This window comes from Onychomys torridus, chromosome 8 (genome assembly GCF_903995425.1).
Source record: "Onychomys torridus chromosome 8, mOncTor1.1, whole genome shotgun sequence".
Taxonomy (NCBI): domain Eukaryota; kingdom Metazoa; phylum Chordata; class Mammalia; order Rodentia; family Cricetidae; genus Onychomys; species Onychomys torridus.
Genome location: NC_050450.1, coordinates 783,459 through 803,094, shown reverse-complemented (window position 1 = coordinate 803,094; position 19,636 = coordinate 783,459). Strand labels below are relative to the sequence as shown.

Below are 19,636 nucleotides of genomic sequence, written 5' to 3'. Positions count from 1 at the left end.
TCAGTCTTAAGCATCTTTTTACTGTATCTTTATATCCATAATGACCGTGGTAGAGAACTTCCTTGGTATCTGCAAGGATCAATAGTTACCATAGTTACCACAAGGAGCACGAAGAGATGCTCTTGGCCTCACAGGATATATGTAGGAGAGATCATGACGTAGTGTGTCCTTTGTAGAGCAGGCTACCAGTTTGTCCCCTGGCCACTCCAGTTCCAGTACAATTACCAGGAGGCAGTGGGCACAGCAAGCTGGACTCAGCAGCCAGAGAAGACACCCAAGGATTGAGCCATGGGCCCCTACCACAGAATTTTTCCCTCATCTCATGGGCTCCAGCCCTACCCAGAGGGCCCAGCTCCTTCCTCTGATGTGGCCTCCGACTGCCTGAGTCTAGGCTGATCCCCGTGGTGCCTGCCTGCCCACTCCTGGTTCCTGTGGCTGAGTAGTGCCAAGAGGCTGGAGCCAGGCCCAAGCCAACTATAGCAGCCAGGCTTAGCTGAGTCTCAGTGTTTTGACTTCCCCATCCAGCGTAACAGCTGGAGACTTAAAGCTTCATCTGCCAGATGTTTAGGTGGGCGACACCCACTTCCTGGACATTGCACACTGAAGTCTAGCTTGTCCCAAATACCAAGAACTGTGGGAACTATGCCTTTGATGCCAAATCACCTCTGTCACTGGAGAATTGTCTGGAGATCCTGAGCGGCATAAGCATTCTGGCTCTGGGGGACATCCATCCTCTCAGGGGCCACTGTCATTGGGATTCAAGGCAAACAGGACCTCCTCTGACAGCTGAGCTATGGCAAAGCTCATATGCTACCCTCCCTGAAGGCCCAGAACTGTATGGAATGTGAGGGGACAGACACACTGACACCAAGAGAGACAAGCCTGTCCCATCCCTGTTTGGGCTTTGCACCCGAAAGCTGAGGCTGAGGATGAGCATGGTGCTGTCAGACAGTCTGAAAGCCCATCTCCTCTCAGCACTGAGCAGTTTACTGGACAGCTTCAGAGGGTGGGCCCAAGAGGGCAAGCTGAGGACTGTGGTCTGGAGACCTGGCTACCAGCCTGCTTGCTCAGCACCATTACCAGCTGCCTGGTGAGGTGGGTCTCAGGCCTATTTTGAGGGTCTGGGCAGGACATAAATTTGCTCACTCTCACTGTTGGCTCCAGTCAGTATGCTCCTTACACAGCACCTACTTCAAGCTATCCTGGTAAATTCTGGAACCCAGGGCCTTGTCTGTCCATGCAGATAGTCTATTGGTGAGAGGTGGCACTCGGAGCCTGTCTGGAGGAGGCATCCAGGGTGGGCAGAGAGGAGCAAGTACTTCACAGGAGTCCCAGGCATTTGGGGAAGTGGAAGAGTGCCCACCCAGTTAAGAACCGTGTGAGGAAGTGCCAGCCAGTTAGCGCATATGGGGCCCACATGAACTGAGACACCCCACAATTTACACAGATAGGTCAGAGCCACCTCTCTGTGGTCACCCAGGCTAGTGGTATCCTCCCTTTGAGACATGCCACCTTTCTGCACTGCACAACCTGTGGGACCCTGTCTTTGCTCACGCTCAGCTGCATCCTTGCAGCTCTGTGGGGCCTGGTTCCTTGGGCAGGAAGTATTAGAGAGCCCAGGCTAAAACCAGGCCCACTCCAGGGCTCTGGCTTAAGTCCTTTTTTTATGGTCAAGAACTACATATTTTAGAAAAGAGAAGACACCATGACTTTCCAGTATAAATTTGACATTCCAGGATGTTAACACTCCTCTTTGAATGGCACATGGATATCTTTGTATCTTCACGTTAAGATAGAGTTCACACCATGTAAACACGAGCTTCTCTGTCTCTTCAGAACCATTGGCCTGTGCATCTGTGGATTTCCACAGCTCTGGATTCACTGAGGGTAGATATGTTTTTGTTAGTGCTGGCAATGAAACCTTGTGCATATGAGGCAGGTGTTCTGCCGATGTTTGTTTGTTGCTGTTTTTGAGACAGGGGCTCATGCCACCCATGATGGCCACAAACATACTGCATAGCCAAGGATGACCTTGACCTTCTGGTCTCCTGCTTCTACACCCCCATATAACCCCGGTGCTGGGATTATAGGCATGTGTAAATAAACACTTGATTTATGGTGCTGGAATTTAACCCAGGACTTCATACATGCTAGACAGGCACTCTGCCAACTGAGCAAAATAGCCAACCCAAAAAATCTTGTTGCACTGTTCAGAGCACATAGACACCATATTTTCTTGGTCCCCTAGTGACAGCATAGCAACTCCTCACCTGGCACTGACATCAAGTTAGGTCCCAGGAGTCACCTAGAGAGGGGCCAAGGGCACAGAGGGTGGGGCAGGCTGTGTGAACTGCACTGTGTTCTATATGAACACAGCATCAGGGTGTGGATTCCTGGTTTGGGAAGGGGCCCCTGGAACTGTGCCCTAAGGAGGCTAAGAGGACTGTAGTGATCCTGTCATCTGCTCTCTTACAGCCTCTTGGTTCATTTGTTTATAATTGTGGTTTTTAGAACTTTTTTCCTGTGTTAATGTCTGTTTTGAATATATATACTATGTATAAGCATCAAAAAAAGTGCCAAAGGCTGTGTTTAGACAAGCATTTTCACTTTGGTCCCACTGTCTTCTCCTTGTTCCTGTGTTTGTTTTGCCTGAGGCAGGGTCTGCAGTGTAGCCTTGGCTGGCCTGGAACCCATTCTGCATCCTAGACCGGCTGGGAGCTTTCAGTGATCCCCTCCTATCTCTTCTGCTGAGTTCTGTGGTGGAAGGTGTGTGTCACCACACCCGATCGCTCTCCTTTCTGTAGGATGCCGCTTTTCACCTTTTCATTGATTTCTTCAGTGTGCGTGTGCGTGTGCGCGTGTGCGTGCGCGTGTGTGTGTGCGTGTGAGTGTGTGTGTGCGCGTGCGTGTGTGTGTGTGTATGTGTGTGTGTATGTGTGTGTCTGTGTGTGTGTGTGTCTGTGTGTGTGTCTGTGTGTGTGTGTCTGTGTGTGTGTGTGTATGTGTGTGCGTGTGTCTGTGTGTGTGTGTGTGTGTGTCTGTGTGTGTGTGTGTGCGCACACCCTGTCTTTACAAGGGGGACACATAGTCTCTGTACTGGAGACTTGTGCCTGTTCCATCTCTAAGGTCCCCTCAGTTAGCGTCAGGAGTTTCCCTTGTCATGAACATTAGGGCTGCTTGTGCTGAAATCCAAACACAATTCAAGGGCGTACGGCAAGGGCAACAACGTGGTCTCCCTGAGAAACTTGGCTCGTCTTGTCTGGGTCCCACGTTGGTCCCCTGTGTAGCTGGGAACACTGAAATGCACAGGAAAAAGACAGGTCTTTCTGCACAGAGACTGGTGACCCGGCAGCTGTCTTGGGAAGAAGCTATACTGATGCCTCTCCAGAGAGAAGGAAGGAGCCAGGGAGTCCTGTCCATATTAAGAAGTCCGTGAAGGGAGCAAGAAAGTTAAGGTGTCAGGGCCTGGCACTGAGGATGTCTATAGTACCATTCCCCTCCAAGGGAGGGCGAGTTTCTCCTGATTCTGAAACCAGAGCCATACTGGTTCAGGTGAAGGGGGTGTGTGGAAGGTTCTCAAGTCTGGCACCCACAAACTGTCAAGCTACAATTGTGTCAGAAGGCATCTGATCCTTACCCATGTTTCAGAAAGCAGCACCCAAGAGGGACACCATCTTTAGTGGGTGGCACCCACAGACACAAAAGTGAACTGAATGGCACAAGGTTAGTAGTTGTCATAGTTACCAGAGGACATTGATAAACATTCCCTCTTTGAGCCAGAGGCTGTTACAGCCCCTCAGTCCCTAACCCTGCAGTCAGGCTTTCAAGTTTCTAAGTGGCCACTCTGAGAAGTTGTTTTTGTTTGTTCGTTTGTTTTGTTGTTTGGCCTGTCTTTTAGGGACAGCCTTGCTAGGTTGTCTGGACAGCTGTATACTCCTGTGCTCAAGACATCTTGCCTTAGCCTCTCAAAGTAGCTGGGATCCTAGGCCAGCCATAGAACCCAGCTCTGAGAAATGTTTGTTAGGTGATTTATTGGTTGACTGATCTATGTCTTGTACAGGAACCCAGACCAGAACCTCTATTTGGTCTGCTGCTGAGCTATATCCTCAATCTTGTTTTGGAGACAGAGTTTCTATATGTAGCCCTGGCTGTCCTGGAACTCACTTTGTAGACCGGGCTGGCCTCAAACTCACAGAGATCCGCCCGCCTTCCTCTGCCTCCCGAGTGCTGAGATCACAGGTGTGTGCCTAGCCAGCCCTGGGTTTTTGTTGTTTTGTTTTGTTTTTAGATAGAGTGTATAAGTAGCCCGGGCTGGCCTTGGACTGTTATCCTCCTGCCTCAGCCTTTCAAGAGCTGGGATTTCATGTGTGTCACTACATCTGGTTGAAAAAAATTTTTTTTTCTTTTGAGACAAGGTTTTTCTTTGCAGCTTTGGAGCCTGTCCTGGAATTCACTCTGTAGACCAGGCTGTCCTTGAACTCACAGAGATCCGCCTGGCTCTGCCTCCAGAGTGCTGGGATTAAAGGCGTATACTACCACTGCCTGGCCTGGTTGAAATATTTTAAATAAAAGGAAGCCACATCAAAATTGCTAACCTAAATCTTTCAACTTTCTCTATTTTTCCTTAAGGGCGAGTTCCAGAAACTAGAAATCTGAATCTGGAGAAGGCTGGTGTGAATGTCAACCCTGAGAATCAGAAGATTGTTGTGGATGCCCAGGAGGCCACCTCTGTCCCCCACATCTTTGCCATTGGAGATGTTGCTGAGGTATGCTCTACATCTGTCTGACCAACCACAGCCACCGGAAACTCCTATTTATGTGATCCCCTATTTCAGCTGGGTCTTGAGGTGAACATGATGTAGGCTCTGCTGTCCACAGGAAAGAGACCTCTCTCTCTCTCTAATCCCAGAGCACCAATCACAGGGTCCAACTCTAGGGACTGGTCAGGTGCATCCTGGGAAGGACTGAGCACTAGCCTCTGCCTCTTGTAATGCTGTCCCTCTCTGGGGACATCAGGGTGGGACAGTTTAAAACTTTGAGCTAGAGAGAGGGGTAAGTGGTTACCAGTTCTGGCTGCTCTTCCAGGGGACCTCATGGCAGTTGGTAACCGTCTATACCTTCAGCTCCATGGCATTTGACACTCTCTTCTGGCCTCCTTGGATACTACGCACACATGTGAAGCACAGACATACATGCATGCAAAAATATCCACACACAAAATAATTTTAAAATCATAAAAAAGAAAATGAAATCCTAGCTCTACGCAGAGTTAGCTGTTGCTGGGCATGACCATGGCGAGGTCTCATAGCCACAGAAGAAGGACCAGCCCCGGTTCAGGTCATCAGGCCCTGTTCTTGCCACTGTCCCCTCTGAGCCTGAAGCTGTGCCAGCCCCTCACTGACTAGGCTGTCACTGATCTTTCTTGGGTGGGGGACTCAGTGTGGGGAAGGTATCAAGACTCTGAACCCTGTCCTTGCTGACTGGAGCTGTGGCTGTGGACACTTCCCTGCTTCCTTGTCTTCCATGGAGACCATGGCCCACAGCACCTCCCTGGTAAGGCCCTGGCTTGGGAAAGCTACCATTCTTCTCCTTCACAGGCCCCTAGAAAAGACTCCATTCATCAGTCTTGGGTCTCTGCATCCCGAGAGCCTCAGGAGTAGCATGTACTGAACCGTTCTGATGCATCTTAAGGAAGGTGTCCAGGAGGCCCCTGCTCAGTCATGCTGATAGATGCTCAGAGTCCCCAGGCCCTCTTGTCTCTGTGCTGAGACCTGCTGTATCTTCCAGGAGTACGTATATGTTCTGGGGCTGCTGTAGCAAGTGGTTTATGCCACCACAAATTCAAGAGCATAGAGCACCCACTCTTGGAGGCTGGAAGTTAAATCTGGGTGTGGGCAGGGCTGTATTCCTCAGTACCTTCTAGGAGGTTACTTCTTGCCTCCTCTGTCCTGGACCTGGGTGGTCCCTGATCCCAGCTCTCTCCATCATCACTGAGCATCTCCTCCAGGGGCTTATCCCTCCTTTGTCTTACAGATTGTCCTTTGTCAGACTTGGGTCATTTGTTACTCAAACCCATTTCCAAATAAACTCAAGTTCTAAGCAGGTATGATTTCTTTTGAAGGGGCGTCGCTGTTCAACCCCCCCCCCAATGTGTTACATTCCCAAGAGCACTGGGGACACTGAGGAGCATGCCCCATGGAGGAACATCAGTAGGAGAGGGAAGCTGGAGAACTCCTTCAGGTGTAGAGACAGTGTGATGGGTAACTGAGGCTCTGGCTGGGAGCAGAGCAGCCTAGGCAAGGGCACCTGGCACCTAGACCTTCAGGAATATGAAGATGGCTACCCTACCTGACTCCCTTTGGAACTCACTTTGGGAGATGGAGAGAGGAACCTGAGGGAACTAGAGTCAGTGTTTGCGTCTGGTAGATCCCAGGCCTGCTGGGTCAGCATGGCTCCTGAGTCTTTGGTGTACCAGAGGGGTCCACTGTTGAAAATGCTCAGATGAGCCAAATGGCCACTGTACAAGGTACCATCAGGCCCTGTGACTGAAATTCAGGAACGTGACTTTCCCAGAGGTGCCAGACTCCCACCTCTGCCAGGTACAAGACCTTGTAGAGGACTACATGAAAAGCTCCGAGGGACTTGCTCTCCGACATTTCCCTTTCTTGGTCATTTCAACACACACACACACACACACACACACACACACACACACACACACACACGAGTGTTTGTTTTATATGCCTGCATGTATATCTGTACACCACATGTGTGCCTGGTGCACATGGAAGCCAGAAGAGACTTCATATCCAGGCATCATATCCCTGGAACTGGAGTTACAGACAGTTGTGAGCTGCCATGTGGGTGCTGAAACACAGGTCCTCTGGAAGAGCAGCCAGTGCTTTTAACCACTGAGCATCTCCTCAGCCCTCCCGTCACTTTCAGGCCACAGACCTCGGTGGTGTGGTTGCTTGTCTCTGCCTGTGGTTGTTTTGGAGCTTGAGGTCTCTGACTATAGGCTTCAACTTTGTCTTGTGAGCACTGCACCCTGAGACAGCGCCTGTGTTCGCTCAGGCACCAGGTGAGTCTCTGCACCCTAGAGGCCGGTGCTGTGTTACCACCAGCATGTGGCGCACAAAGGCCTTCTTTATTTTAAAAATTTAAGGCAATGCAGATAATAGTCTTGCAGTCATGTCAGGCCAGCGGCTACAGGGAGCCCCAGGGTGAAGTGGTGATGTTTAATGTGGCATGTTGTGCTATGTGGGGATGCTTCCTGGGTTACTCAGGCCTGATGGAATGTACAGGCTGGAAGCAGAGTTTATCTCTGTAGATCTTTACTCATTTCTGGAATGCCAAACAGCATCTGCATTTCCTGCTACAGAAGTGATTGGCAGTGGGGGCCTGGGCTGCTGCAAGCAGGAACACCCGAGGCTAGGTGCATCCAGAGACAGAGGGGTCTTCTGTGGAGTGACACTGATTTGGGATTTGTCCTGGACTATGACATGCATGTCAAGCTGTGTGTCAGGAAAACATGACATGCTTGGGGCCTTGAGCTCTGTCTGAGACCAACACTCTGAGATCATCCATGTGCCGGGTTCAGAGAAAAGCCTGTACCAGTGAGGGTAGTGGGGCCATGCCTGGCAGCCCATTCCCTCCTCTAGAGAAAGGGATGATAATGTGGGCATGCCCTGCAGTGGGATAGAGGGAGACAGGGGATAAGCACACCCGCAGCAGCCCTGGGATTGTCAGTGTGGGACATCCTGCTGAGGACGTCCGGATCTTCACAGCTTGTAGCAGTGTCCACACCCTCACAGCTATGTCCATATCCTTGTTGCTATGTCCACATCCTCAAAGCTCGTGGCACGGGGCTGGGGGTCTTCAGCAGGGAGCCACCCACTCAGAAGGCGATGGGTGGTGGCGTAGCATCTGTACAGGCTGCTTGGAACACGGTGCTGCTATGCTCTTCCCTCAGGGGCGGCCTGAGCTGACACCCACTGCTATCAAGGCAGGAAAGCTGCTGGCTCAGAGGCTCTTCGGGAAATCTTCAACCTTAATGGATTACAGCAACGTGAGTTCCTTTAAAGGATCCAAATCCAACCTGGGGGAGGCTTGACTGCTTCTCCTGGCTGAAGGGTTCATGTGCACCTATGTGTGCCACATATGCATGTTGTATGTATGCACACATGTATACATGCCTGCGTAGACATAGGTGTTTATGTACATGTGAGTGTGTGAATGTGAGTGTATTTGCACACATGAGCAGGAGGACACAGTCCATGGGGCCATATGAACCAGATCCCAAATCATTGAGAATTGTGGCCAGGAACTCTTGAGCTCTGTCATGGGACCAGCACATCGAAGAGCCGGGTTCAGAGAAAAGCCTGTACCAGTGAGGGTAGCGGGGCTATGCCTGGCAGCTCATTCCCTCTTCTAGAGAAAGGGATATATGTGGTTTGACTCCTGGTCCAGCCCAGGAACAATGAGTGGCCACCTGCTGTGCTCGTGTGTGGCTGGGTCCCTGGCCTCAGATTACTACTCAAGTGTCACTCGGGGGTTGCAGTTTCAATTTGGGGGGCCCAAGAGACGTATCTGATTCCAGACCTACTTTCCAGGTTCCCACGACTGTCTTCACACCACTGGAGTATGGCTGTGTGGGGTTGTCTGAGGAGGAAGCTGTGGCTCTCCATGGCCAGGAGCATGTAGAGGTAGGGGTCTACCAACAAGAGGGCCTGATGGCCACTCTCCACAGAGCCTCTCCAGGATTGGAGGTCTGGTAAACAGGGGCTACTTCCTGGGGGCTGCTCTAAGCAGGGCCTAGTGTGGGGCCTCCACAGAACAGGAGTATCGGGCAGCTGAAACAAAGGGGAGCCAGAAGCCTTTGGTAGCTCCAGTGTGTGGCCAAGCTTTGCTTCTCTGGTCTCACCCAGTGTCCACCTGCTGTCCTGGATGGAGTCATTAGGGCAGGAAGATGCCTTCCTCTGAGGCCCTGTGGTCTGGCAGCCCCCAGCCCTGCCCCTTAGCTCACTGTATGTGCTAGAAGCATGGCTGAGCTTCCTAGCATTGCCGCCACAGCCTCAGCATGCAGAGAGCTTGTGACAGAAGCTCTCAGGTCCTGGTGCTGCTCTGCAGAGTTCTCCTTACCTCTTAGTGGGAGGAGCCTCATTTAACCTGAATGGCTCCTCCCAGGTGTCCTCTGACCTGATGTCTACTCCATCCTACCCACCTGCACCTCCACCTTTCTGGGACTCTTTTGAGGTTCCCACTGGGCAAGACATTTACTCCCAGCCCAAATTCTGTCCTCTTCTCAAGTTCTTCTAGTGCCTACAGGCTGACTAGAGCCTTCATCCTAAGCAAAGGGGTTTTCATTGAGCCAGGGTGCTTTTGGGAGTCTGCAGTGGCAGGCAGGCTATGGCCCCTGGGGTGTTTTCAGAGACGCCGAGGTAGCTGGAAGCTTTGAAAGCTGCCAGGTAGTGGAAGTTGGAAGACTTTGGTGGAGGTCTTTCTGTAGAAGCAGCTTGCAAGGTGGCCTGGGTCACTAGGCTGTGGTGTCTGCCCGTTCCATGTACCCAGGCCCTCCATCATGGGGACAGGCCTGACAGGCCTGCCCTCCCAGTACTTTATTTGCTATTTTTGTTAGATTCATCATAAGTGCACTGGGACATGTGCTCATAGCATTTTATAATGCTTTATGTTTCATGATGTTGAATAGCCAAACATTCTTGTTTGTTTTTTTTTCAGTTCTGTCTTGCTTAGAACAATATTCTCTGAAGCCCTATTAATTAATAATGGCTGTGTAGCACATGTGGGGTCCTGCTCATTTTTTATATGCCTGTAGCCCTGAACACACTGTCAAGCCCTTCATGGGTGCTGAAAGCCCTTGTTCCACAGCTCCAGTGAGGCTGGGGCCTGCCCTGCTCCTCCACAACCCTGCACCAACCCCTCCTCTTAGCTGAAGTCTTAGCCCAGTCAGCATCAGGGTGTCTCAGGGAGGCCAGGCAGCCCTCTGAGAGCCATTCTGCCCACACAGGTAGGACGGGCACTCCTACACCAGCAATTTGCCTGAGGTCTCCCTGTCCAGTCTTTTTGGTCTTGGGGAAGCCTGGATCTACTTCTTGGGGGATGCCAAGTACTGTGGCTCACACCATGGCTAGTAGCACCTCAGCAGCCTGGTGCCTGCTCTCCTGCTGTGTTTCAGTGCGGAGTCTCAGATGTGGGGAGGAGAGGCTCTGTCTGCAGACTACATGGTTATGGTCACAGGCTGCCTGAACATAGAGGACACACTCTCGCCAACCAGCTGAGGTGTTTCCACATCTCATGTTGTACCCTTGGGCCACATAAGTGTCCCTGGGTCCCTGAGAATCCTGTCTCCCCACTGCTTTTTTGTTTGTTTGACCCAAGACTGATGACTGTCTTGGGCACGGCACTGATTCGGTGCTGGTGTCTTGTCACCCAGGTTTACCATGCATATTATAAGCCACTGGAGTTCACAGTGACGGGGCGGGACGCATCACAGTGCTACATAAAGGTGAGTGTGCTCAGGGCCAGGGACTAAGAGGGAAAAAGCTAGTGACCTCAGGGAGTGCTCTGGTGTCCACAGGGTCCCCGTGGGAGAAGTCCCTGCAAAAGCAACTTAAGGAAGGGTTTGTTTTGTCTCACAGTGGAAGGAAAGGCTTAGTGGCAAGGGCTAGAAGCAGCCAGTCACATGTGTCTGCAGTCAAGAAGCAGAGATGGTTGCTGGTGTTCAGCTCGCAATCTCTTTTTTATGCAGTCTGGACCCCGGCCCATGGAATGGTGCTGCCCACAGTTGTAATGGGTCTAGCCACCACAATTAACCCAGTGTGGAAACTTCCTCGTGGAGTCTGTCAGATTGACAGTCAATACTAGCTACCACAAATGGGAACCTGAGGGCTGTGGAGGGAGGGCATAGCAGCTCCCCATGGCTGGGTGGGTCCCCTGTGACTGACAGAATCACTGTGGCTTTCAGATGGTGTGCTTGAGGGAGGCCCCACAGCTGGTGCTGGGCCTGCACTTCCTCGGCCCCAACGCTGGAGAAGTCACTCAAGGATTTGCTCTGGGGATCAAGTAAGTCAAGCAGATTCCCTCTGGCCTGATGGCAGGCATGGTTGCTGGTAGTTGTTTTCACAGTAGTGAAGCTGCTGGGTCCACATTTCCAGGGGAGGGGTTTGAACACGGACACAGCAGGAGGGAGACTCTCTAGCCAAAGGTCCTAGGCAGGGATGGCTGCACTGCTGGGGCAGGCCAGCATGAGTGCAGTTGATCCCTCACCCCCAACCTCCACTGTTCACTTCTGTTCTGTTTCCTGTGAACTGTCTGGTTCTTTGGCGTTTTGTCTGCCTTTCTCCTGCCCACAGGCTCCTCTGTGTAGCCCTTGTTGTCCTATAACTGGCCCCAAACTCAGAGATCTGCCTCCCAAGTGCTGAGATTAAAGACGTGCGCTGCCACCACCACCAGGCCAAATTGTTTATTTGTATTTTGTAGTTTTTCTTTCTAGTTGTTTGTGCTATGATTGTCGAGCTACAAGAGCTCTTTGCATATTAAGGAAATCAGTATTATAAAAAGAGGTTGCCACCATTTAAAAGACTTTCAGAAATTCTTCCCAATACTGAATTTGCCTGGGCAATGAGTCTGCATTCAGAACAGTGAATGGTAATGCACTGTGGGGCAGCCCTGTCCCATTAATCCTAGGGCCCTCCCAGGCAAAGCTGATGTGGATGCCCTGCTTACCATCATCCACACCATGTATCCATGGTGGACACTGCCTACATGGTCTCTCAGGATGCTCAGGAGAGGCTCCTCATGGATCCTACCTGGTGGCTACTTTGGAGTAAACTCCAGTCCTAGCTCTGCTGCAGATCTCCTAAAGCCACAGATAGATATAGATATGGATATGGATATAGATATAGATATAGATATATTCCAAAGACATGGGCTCACCTGGGACCTACAGCTCATGCTTGGGAGAACCTTATCACCAGCCATTGCCCTAACACATTTGCAGGCCAGGTAGGCCTGAGGCTTGCTGTCATATGATAGGTGTGGCCCCATCTAGGGATCTGGCCCAAACCCTGTCTCACGCACACAACCCTTCAACATGTTGTTCCGTTGTTGTTGTTGTTGTTGTTGTTGTTGTTGTTGTTGAGATCCTCTTCCTGCTCTCCCTTGTCCCTAGATCCAGCCCACTGGGGACCCAGGTGTCCACACACCCTCCTCCTGTCCACCTTTCCCTATGCCTTCTCACTCTGTGTCCTCCAGGGTTCTTTCCCCAGTACCATGAATACATGTTTGTGCCACATGCATACACACATGGATATACACAAAACAAAATAAGAACTCATGGAGCCGTAGCCCAGGACTCAGCCACACGGCTGCACTGAATAGCTCTTTCCTAGTCATCTTAAGCCCTGGAACCTGACCTTTGGCGGTGAGGCAGGGGCATCTGGGTGGAGGCCAGGTCTCAGAGGCCACTGGCTGGCAGTGGAGGCTGTTCTCAGAGGACTGGTGGCTAGGCTGATTACCTCCCTTCATGGACTTACTCTGCATAGGCAAAATACTGCCCACAGCCAGTTTCCTGCCTTGTGTTTGGATGCCATGTGTCCATGTATAGATTTCTGAGCAGGAGAGCCGGGTGGGTGGGTGTAGGCTGCAGTCAAAAGTGGCCGGGGTGGGTGATTTCTGCCACACCTTGACAGTGGTAAAGCAGGCCTGGAGAAAGGGGCAATTAGGAAAGAGACAGGACAGAGCAAGCCAGGGCCAGGTTGGATAGGAGGTAGTGGGTGTTTGCTCGGGGCAGAGGGCAGTCCAGCACAGGCATGGGCATACAGTCTTAGTGCTGACTCCATAAGGAAATCACTGCCCTCTAAGGCCTTCCTGAGGTCAGAGTGGTGTGGACAGACCTCCCCATACTGACACTTACCATCTACTCTCAATGTCTGCAGATGTGGGGCGTCATATGCACAGGTGATGCAGACAGTAGGGATCCATCCCACCTGCTCTGAGGAGGTGGTGAAGCTGCACATCTCCAAACGTTCGGGCCTGGAGCCCACTGTGACTGGATGCTGAGGTTAAGTCACCATCCCTGCCAAGCTGAGGGCACACACTAAGCCATGTGTCCAGCACAAGGCTCCTCAGACACCTGGATCCAGGTGAGCAGGCTTGAGAGGAGCGTTTGTGGCTAGAATCATGGGAACCACCATGACAGGCCTGATGCCAGGTACATGCAGGGGTTCCCCTCAGGTCGGGGTTCCCCTCAGGTCGTGGTTCCCCGCAGGCCGTGGTTCCCCGCAGGCCGTGGTTCCCCACAGGCCGTGGTTTCCCGCAGGCTGGGTCCTCACAGCATCTCTGGGCAATGTCAAGTGCTGCTCCCCGTGTGCCATTGGTCCCTGCACTGAGCACAAGTGCCGCTCATTTCCTTCTTGCCCAGAAGGTGGAGATACTGCCTTGTACACGGCTGGCTGACCGCCGCACATGTGGCTCGGCTATAGCTGTGTAGTCAGGCTGGCCGAGTGGGCCACCAGAAGTCACAGTGCCCTACCAGTCATGGCAGTCCTCTTCTGAGGAGGAAGAACTTGGCAAAGGCCTGCCCCTGCCACGTCACCTCTGTCTGACGGCATCCTCCAGAAGCCCCAGTCCTGAAGCCGGCATGCTCCAGCCATCCTGGGGTGTCTGTCTCGGCTGTCACCCCTTCTTGGTCTGGGCCCTTGGTAACTGTTCTCCTCACTGAAGCTGAGGGGGAGGCTCTAGGAAGAGTTCTTTCTCTCTCTAGATGCCCTCTGTCTGTTCTGAGCATCCCAGCAGGAGCTCTCAGACATCAGTGGGTGGTGGTGAGTCTGGCCAGGGCCTTGTCTGGCATTCTGGCATCAGCTCCCCTCCAGCTTCTCAGTGCAGGGCTGCATTTGACAAAGGCCTCTGAGGAAGCTCTTACCTGAATATTATCCCTTCTGGGGGATATTATTAAGAGCCCAGTATATGGTTTTTTTGTTTGTTTGTTTGTTTGTTTTTTGTTTGTTTTTGTTTGTTTGTTTGTTTGTTTGTTTTTAGCTGAGGATCGAACCCAGGGCCTTGCGCTTGCTAGGCAAGCACTCTACCACTGAGTTAAATCCCCAAGCCCTCATCAAATATTTTTAGAACTGCAGTGTTCTCTCTGATACACCAGTCTGGGTGGAGGTGGGGTGGGGCTCTCTTCAAGGGCTTATTTCCAACCCATCTCTCAATAATCTCTTGTGGATTGAGGTGATGTGGCTAGGCCAGTATGAGGCCGGCCTGTGCTGACCTCACTTGTTATTGGCAGGACTGGAAGGTTTTACTAGCACCTCAGAGATCCCCGAAGACGTGGGTGGAGCACCGTGTGTCTGCATAAATGGCTGTGTGTCTGTCCTGCAGGGATGACTCCAGGGAGCAGTTACTCCACACCTGCATCCTCTGGCTGGCCTTCTCATACTCCAGCGTCAAATGATGATGGCCTGCGCAGAAACCCCATGTGGGCTGCTCGGGTTTGAGACCCCTGGCATTTCTGGAGCGCCAATAAAGAGGATGTTTTCCTGAAGCATGTCTGCTTGTGGTGTCCCCAGGATTGCCCAGTGTCCCATAATAGTAGCTTCCAATCAGGATCTGCTGCCACCAGAACCATAATACACAGAGCCACAGTGTCTTAGTCCTAGAGTTCCCAGCAACCATTGGGAGGAACAACCCTAACCTGACCCTTCTGGCTGTTGGCAGGACACAGTACTTCCCCCACCATCCTCAGCACCTACCACCTCCCTTCAGTTACTGGCTCAGGCCTGAAGACATCTTTCTAGAGGTCCCTCCTGGACCCTTTGCCAAGGTTACCCCATGGTCTCTGTGCATCCTGAGGCAAGGGTGGCCTAGCTCTGGTGGTCATCAAGAGTCAGGAACAGGAGGAAAGGTTTGCCAGGGTCTCTGAACTGAAAGTCACTCACCTCCTTACTTCCCACTGCGGCCCTCCAGGTCAGTTTGTGAACTGGTTTTGGCTAATCCTCCACACTGAAGCTTGATGGGCCAGGGAGCGCCTGTCAATCACTGCAGGGAGAGACAGACCTTACAGGGAGGGGCAGGGCACTGCATTATGCTGAGGCTTTAGCAGAGGCTAATCTCTGTGTCTTCCTTAAGAAAACATCACTTAGCCTGGCCCGGGAGCCTTGGATGAGACCCTGCTTGTCAGCCAACAAAGGAATGTGTTTGCACCTTAATGGGCCTACCAGAGCCTGGCTCAAAGTGGAAGTGTGCAGGGTGCTCTCAGACTCCCAATTAAGACGCCAAGTGCTGGGCTGGGCCCCGCCCTTCTGACAAGTGCAGGGCCCGACCAGCCATGTCCTATTTAATGCACCACTGGTGGCATGCCCCAGCCTGCCAGGATCCTGGGGCGTGGTTGGGGACGGGACACTCCTCTAGCTTGAGGTTTTGTCTGCCTCCAAGGGAGAGAGGTCAGCTAATACCTGCTGCCTCAGGCCAGTGGGGTGAGAAGCCTCTGGGACCTGGCCAGGTGCATGTCATGGGAGCACAGCTCGGGGGCAGTCCCTGCCAAGCAGGCAAGCAAGCACCTAAAAGTGGCCTTGGTGCTGGGTGCTGACTGAATGGAGGCAACCCATGACTGGCCCTGTGCACACTGGTCTATAGCTTCCTGCCTGCACAGCCAGCCATTGCCATCCATGCATTCATGTCCCCAAAGCCCCTTTAGGGTAGTTACTAGTGTGTGCACACTGCCCCACTGGGGTCCTCCTAACCCTGTTCTAGCTCCGCAGTACTGAGTGAGGCTCTGGGCCCAGGTCTCACCTAGGCAGTGGGCTGCCTTTGTGGTCCCCTGAACCTGTCCCTGGACCCCATAGCTAGGCCACTGTGTGCAGCTGCACTGGCCAGCCCCGAAGGTAGGGCCTGCTTGTATACCTTCTTCCCAGAGCAGATTTGCATCAGAGTACTTGCCCTACAATCTTTGTCTCAGCCTGTGCCAGCCTCTAGGAGGGTCCAGACACCCACAAATCCATGTTCTATGTGGCTTCAGGTCCCAGCTCCCTCTGCACTCCTGGAAAATGGTGAGCAGGAGTCTGGTCAACTCATAAGCAGTGAGTGTTGCAGAGAAAGGACTACCACAGGGATGAGCTACCACTCAAGCTACCTTTGGGGCTGGCCAGTGCAACCCCACACATTGGCCTAGCTATGGGGCCCAGGGAGACCACCAAGACAGCCCAGTGCTCTGGTAAGACCCAGAGCACTCACTCAGTCATCTGTGGAGCCAGAACAGGACCAGGAAGTCCCCAATAGGGCAGTGTGCACAGACCAGTGACTACTTTGCACTACTCACTGAAGGCTGTTGTGCCCTGTGCTAAAGGCAGGGTCAGTGCCAAGGAGCAGAACCCACAGATGAGCTGCATCAGCAGTGGCATCTGTCCTGAGTGTCTGCCCCACCTAGCCTCAGGATCACTGCAGGGCCAGTTCCCTCTCTGGACCAGAAAATGCAACAAGGGCTAGAATGCCCCAGGGCTAGGTGCTCCCCAACCCAGGGCCAGGTGCTCCCCTGGGCCGCCTCTTCTCTGCCTTTGCATGTTTTTATGATGCAATGAAAATATGTTTTTAATTCCTCAGATTATTCCATGTAACCTGCAATTACCCCCGGCGATGCTTTACACACCTCTGCTTGTGGCTTTGGATTGCGCAAGGACATGGGAAGGAAAGGAGTTGGTAGGAGCGCCCTCCCTGCCTGCCTGTCCTGGGAAGTAGAATGGAGTTCCCAACTCCTAGCGCCTTGCCTACCTCATCCCCACTTCCTGCTGTCCTGAGATCCCTGGGTGCTTTTGAGGGCCAGACTGAGGGGATGGTAGTGGAGGACAGAGCCCAGCGAGGCTTGGAGAGGATATAAAAGGAGCCATCAGTTCTTAGAGTGGCTGAGACTGCATATGACCAAGCCCTCTGGGGACCTCTGCTCAGCTGGTGGCAGGGGCATGGGTCCCTACTGTGCTTTGCTGGCAGTGGAGACTGTATCCATGTCCTGTCTGGGCAACCTTGCCAGCAAGTGGACTTGCCTGTGAGAAACAGCAGTGTCTGCCTGAGGCCTCAGGTAGGAGCTTATACCTGAGACCCACATTTTTGTTCTTTGCTACCTTGGGATATGCAAACAGATACCCAAACAGAAACCAGGAGGTGCCACCATGTCTGGGACCCTGACCCCAGGCAAGCCTAACCCCCCACCTAGCATTCATATACTGCATGCTACCTGGAGCTATGGGTGAGCCAGGACCTAAGAATGCCTTGAGACAGCTGCCCAGTATGTCTGTCAGATAGGCTGTGTCCTTGAAGAGACCCAGGACTAATGACTATTCAGGCTCAAGGTCACCCTGATCAGGAGGTCTACCACATGAGATGTAGTTGTGGCTGCACTGGACTGTCTGTTCCTGCTCCCCTCACCCCTGCCTTGGGTGACAGACTCCAGGGAAGACCCCCTCCATACAATGCTGACAGGCAGAGAGGATAAATAGAAGGAAAAATATGGAAGAAAAAAAAGAAGTAGCCAAAGAAGAAGGAGGACTCCAGCCACCCATCTACACAGCAAACCATGGATTAAGAGTAAGATTTACAGAAGTAAGAATAAGAAAAACCCAGAGGCAAAAGATAGATGGGGCTAATTTAAGAAAAGCTGGCTAGCAACAAGCCAAGCAAAGGCCAAGCATTTCTAATTAAGAATAAACCTCCATATGTGATTTATTTGGGAGCTGGGTGGTAGGCCCCCCAAAAAGAGTAAAAACAAACAACAGCCAATGGCTGAAGACAGTTACAGGCATGGGTTTCTATTGGTGCCACACATAGGTCCTTAGTAAAGAAACTAAAGTCACACTTACCTGTGTATCCAGGAGCAAAAGGTTGTCCCTGGACCTCTCCATGCAGTGTCATGTCACATGCCTGCCACTGCCTACCTCATATGGTCCCGGTCCACCCAAGGTCCAAGACTGATGCTGTCCACTCTGGATGGGGAGCTGTCCTGGGAGGAGGAGGAACAGAAGGCCCATCTGATGGTGACCTTGTGACTTTGATGGTGAGCCAGTCAGGGCCATGGCTGCTCACCCATGGGCAGCTGCTGACCCTCACTTTCCTGCAGAACCAACCACCCTGAGCATCCCTGCTGCTGGGACCTGGCTTCTGCTACGTCCCCTTGCTGTCCCCAACCCCCTTAAGCTCTCCAAGAGCTCTCATGTTTCTGGTCCTGCCACCAGAAGGTTTGGGGAGCCCTGAATGTTCTGGTCCACAGCCAAGCACCTGTGGCTACAAGGGTAGTGAGGAGACCTTCACATCTCCCAGGGGCCTAGCAAAGCAACATAGACCTGAGCCTGCCTAATCTCAGCCCTGCTGCGGTTTATGATACTCAGGTTACCCTAATCCTGAAACCCAAGCTGGGGTCCCAGGAGCCGTCCCAGTGCCATCTGAGGAACACATGAGGCCTTCCCAGTAGGCGGTAAGAGAACTCCTATCACAGGCCTTCTGAACCAGGGATTGAGCAGGGTGCTGGGCACTCAGAGGTTGGAAATCCAATCCAGATAGACCCAACGAGTCACTGAATACACCGGACTCAGCTGCCTGACAGGGCAGGGCGAGGCCTCATCTCTGGGAGGAAACTCAAAGGCAGGAGCAAAGGCAGCAGGGATGGGCGAGGAGACCCAGCCCAATCCCCTCTAGGATTTCATGGGACAGCGACTGGGCCTTGGAGTTCCATAAAATTAAATTTGTTCTCTCCCAATAAAATTGGATATTTGGGGCTTAAAACTGATGATCAAATAACACCAAATGCTTGGGAATAAAGTGGGACCATAAACAAGATATAGTGTGACCTTGTTACATAGCAACTGGAGGTTGACAGGCAGATGGGCACAGCCCCTACCCCATTGTGGCCATTGACCCCAGGGCTTTGCACTGAGTGTGGGCCTGATACGAACCCTGGCATGGGGCAGGGGCACCCCACATGGGGCAAGGGCACCCCATTGTCTCTTTTGCTCTACTTTTGTTATAAAGCCACACTGGCCAGGCATGATGAGAGCACCCGTGTCTCTGGCATCTTCATGTAACTTCCCTGGAAGCAGGTACAATTAGCTCCAAACCCATAAGCATCAAGCTGTGCAATAGAGTGGCAGTGTAAAACCTGTTTCTGCATATGGTTTTTCCGTTTGTAGTTTTAATGGGGGCCCTGCTTGATGAGTGAGGAAAGCAGTTTCCAGACCCCCCAGGAGTCTCTGCAAGCCGAGATGGCAAAGCCAGGACTTAGGCATGTCTGCCCTACTGCCCTCCCCTCGGGGGCCTGGTACCAGGTCCCAGCCTGAGGGAGAGGATGGATAGGAGGCTTCAATGGCTCATTGTTCTGCCTGTGGTGCCTGGAATTGGGCCGACCCATTATAATAATAAAGTTCTAGCACTCAGCCAGTGGCTGGGTTTCCATAGCTTGGGGAGTATTTAATTTTCAAAGTCTCTGTGAGGGAAGCTGTGTGTAAACGGAGTTTGTTGTTTCCGTCAGCCTGGTCTTTGCAAGGCCAAGTCTCCTGCCCCATGCCTTCATTCTCTCAGAAGCTGCTGTACCTGTCAGCTCCTCAGTGCCAGGCATGCCAGGGCGGGCAACTATACC

General features: G+C 52.3%; 1 protein-coding gene across 6 annotated transcripts in view; it reads left to right on the top strand.

Moving 5' to 3' along the window:
• The window catches only part of Txnrd2 (thioredoxin reductase 2), an 89,591-nt gene extending 75,028 nt beyond the window's left edge, over positions 1–14,563 (top strand). For 5 of the 6 annotated variants that reach the window (XM_036195427.1, XM_036195426.1, XM_036195424.1 and 2 more), the window contains 7 exons: positions 4,630–4,766; positions 7,973–8,068; positions 8,613–8,705; positions 10,454–10,525; positions 10,985–11,082; positions 12,957–13,163; positions 14,309–14,563. In XM_036195427.1, the coding sequence (XP_036051320.1) occupies positions 4,630–4,766; positions 7,973–8,068; positions 8,613–8,705; positions 10,454–10,525; positions 10,985–11,082; positions 12,957–13,080 (620 nt within the window). In that variant the 3' untranslated portion in view covers positions 13,081–13,163; positions 14,309–14,563. The remainder of the gene's footprint in view (positions 1–4,629; positions 4,767–7,972; positions 8,069–8,612; positions 8,706–10,453; positions 10,526–10,984; positions 11,083–12,956; positions 13,164–14,308) is intronic. The other variant, XM_036195425.1, reaches the window with a different exon arrangement.
• Positions 14,564–19,636: the final 5,073 nt, after the last annotated feature.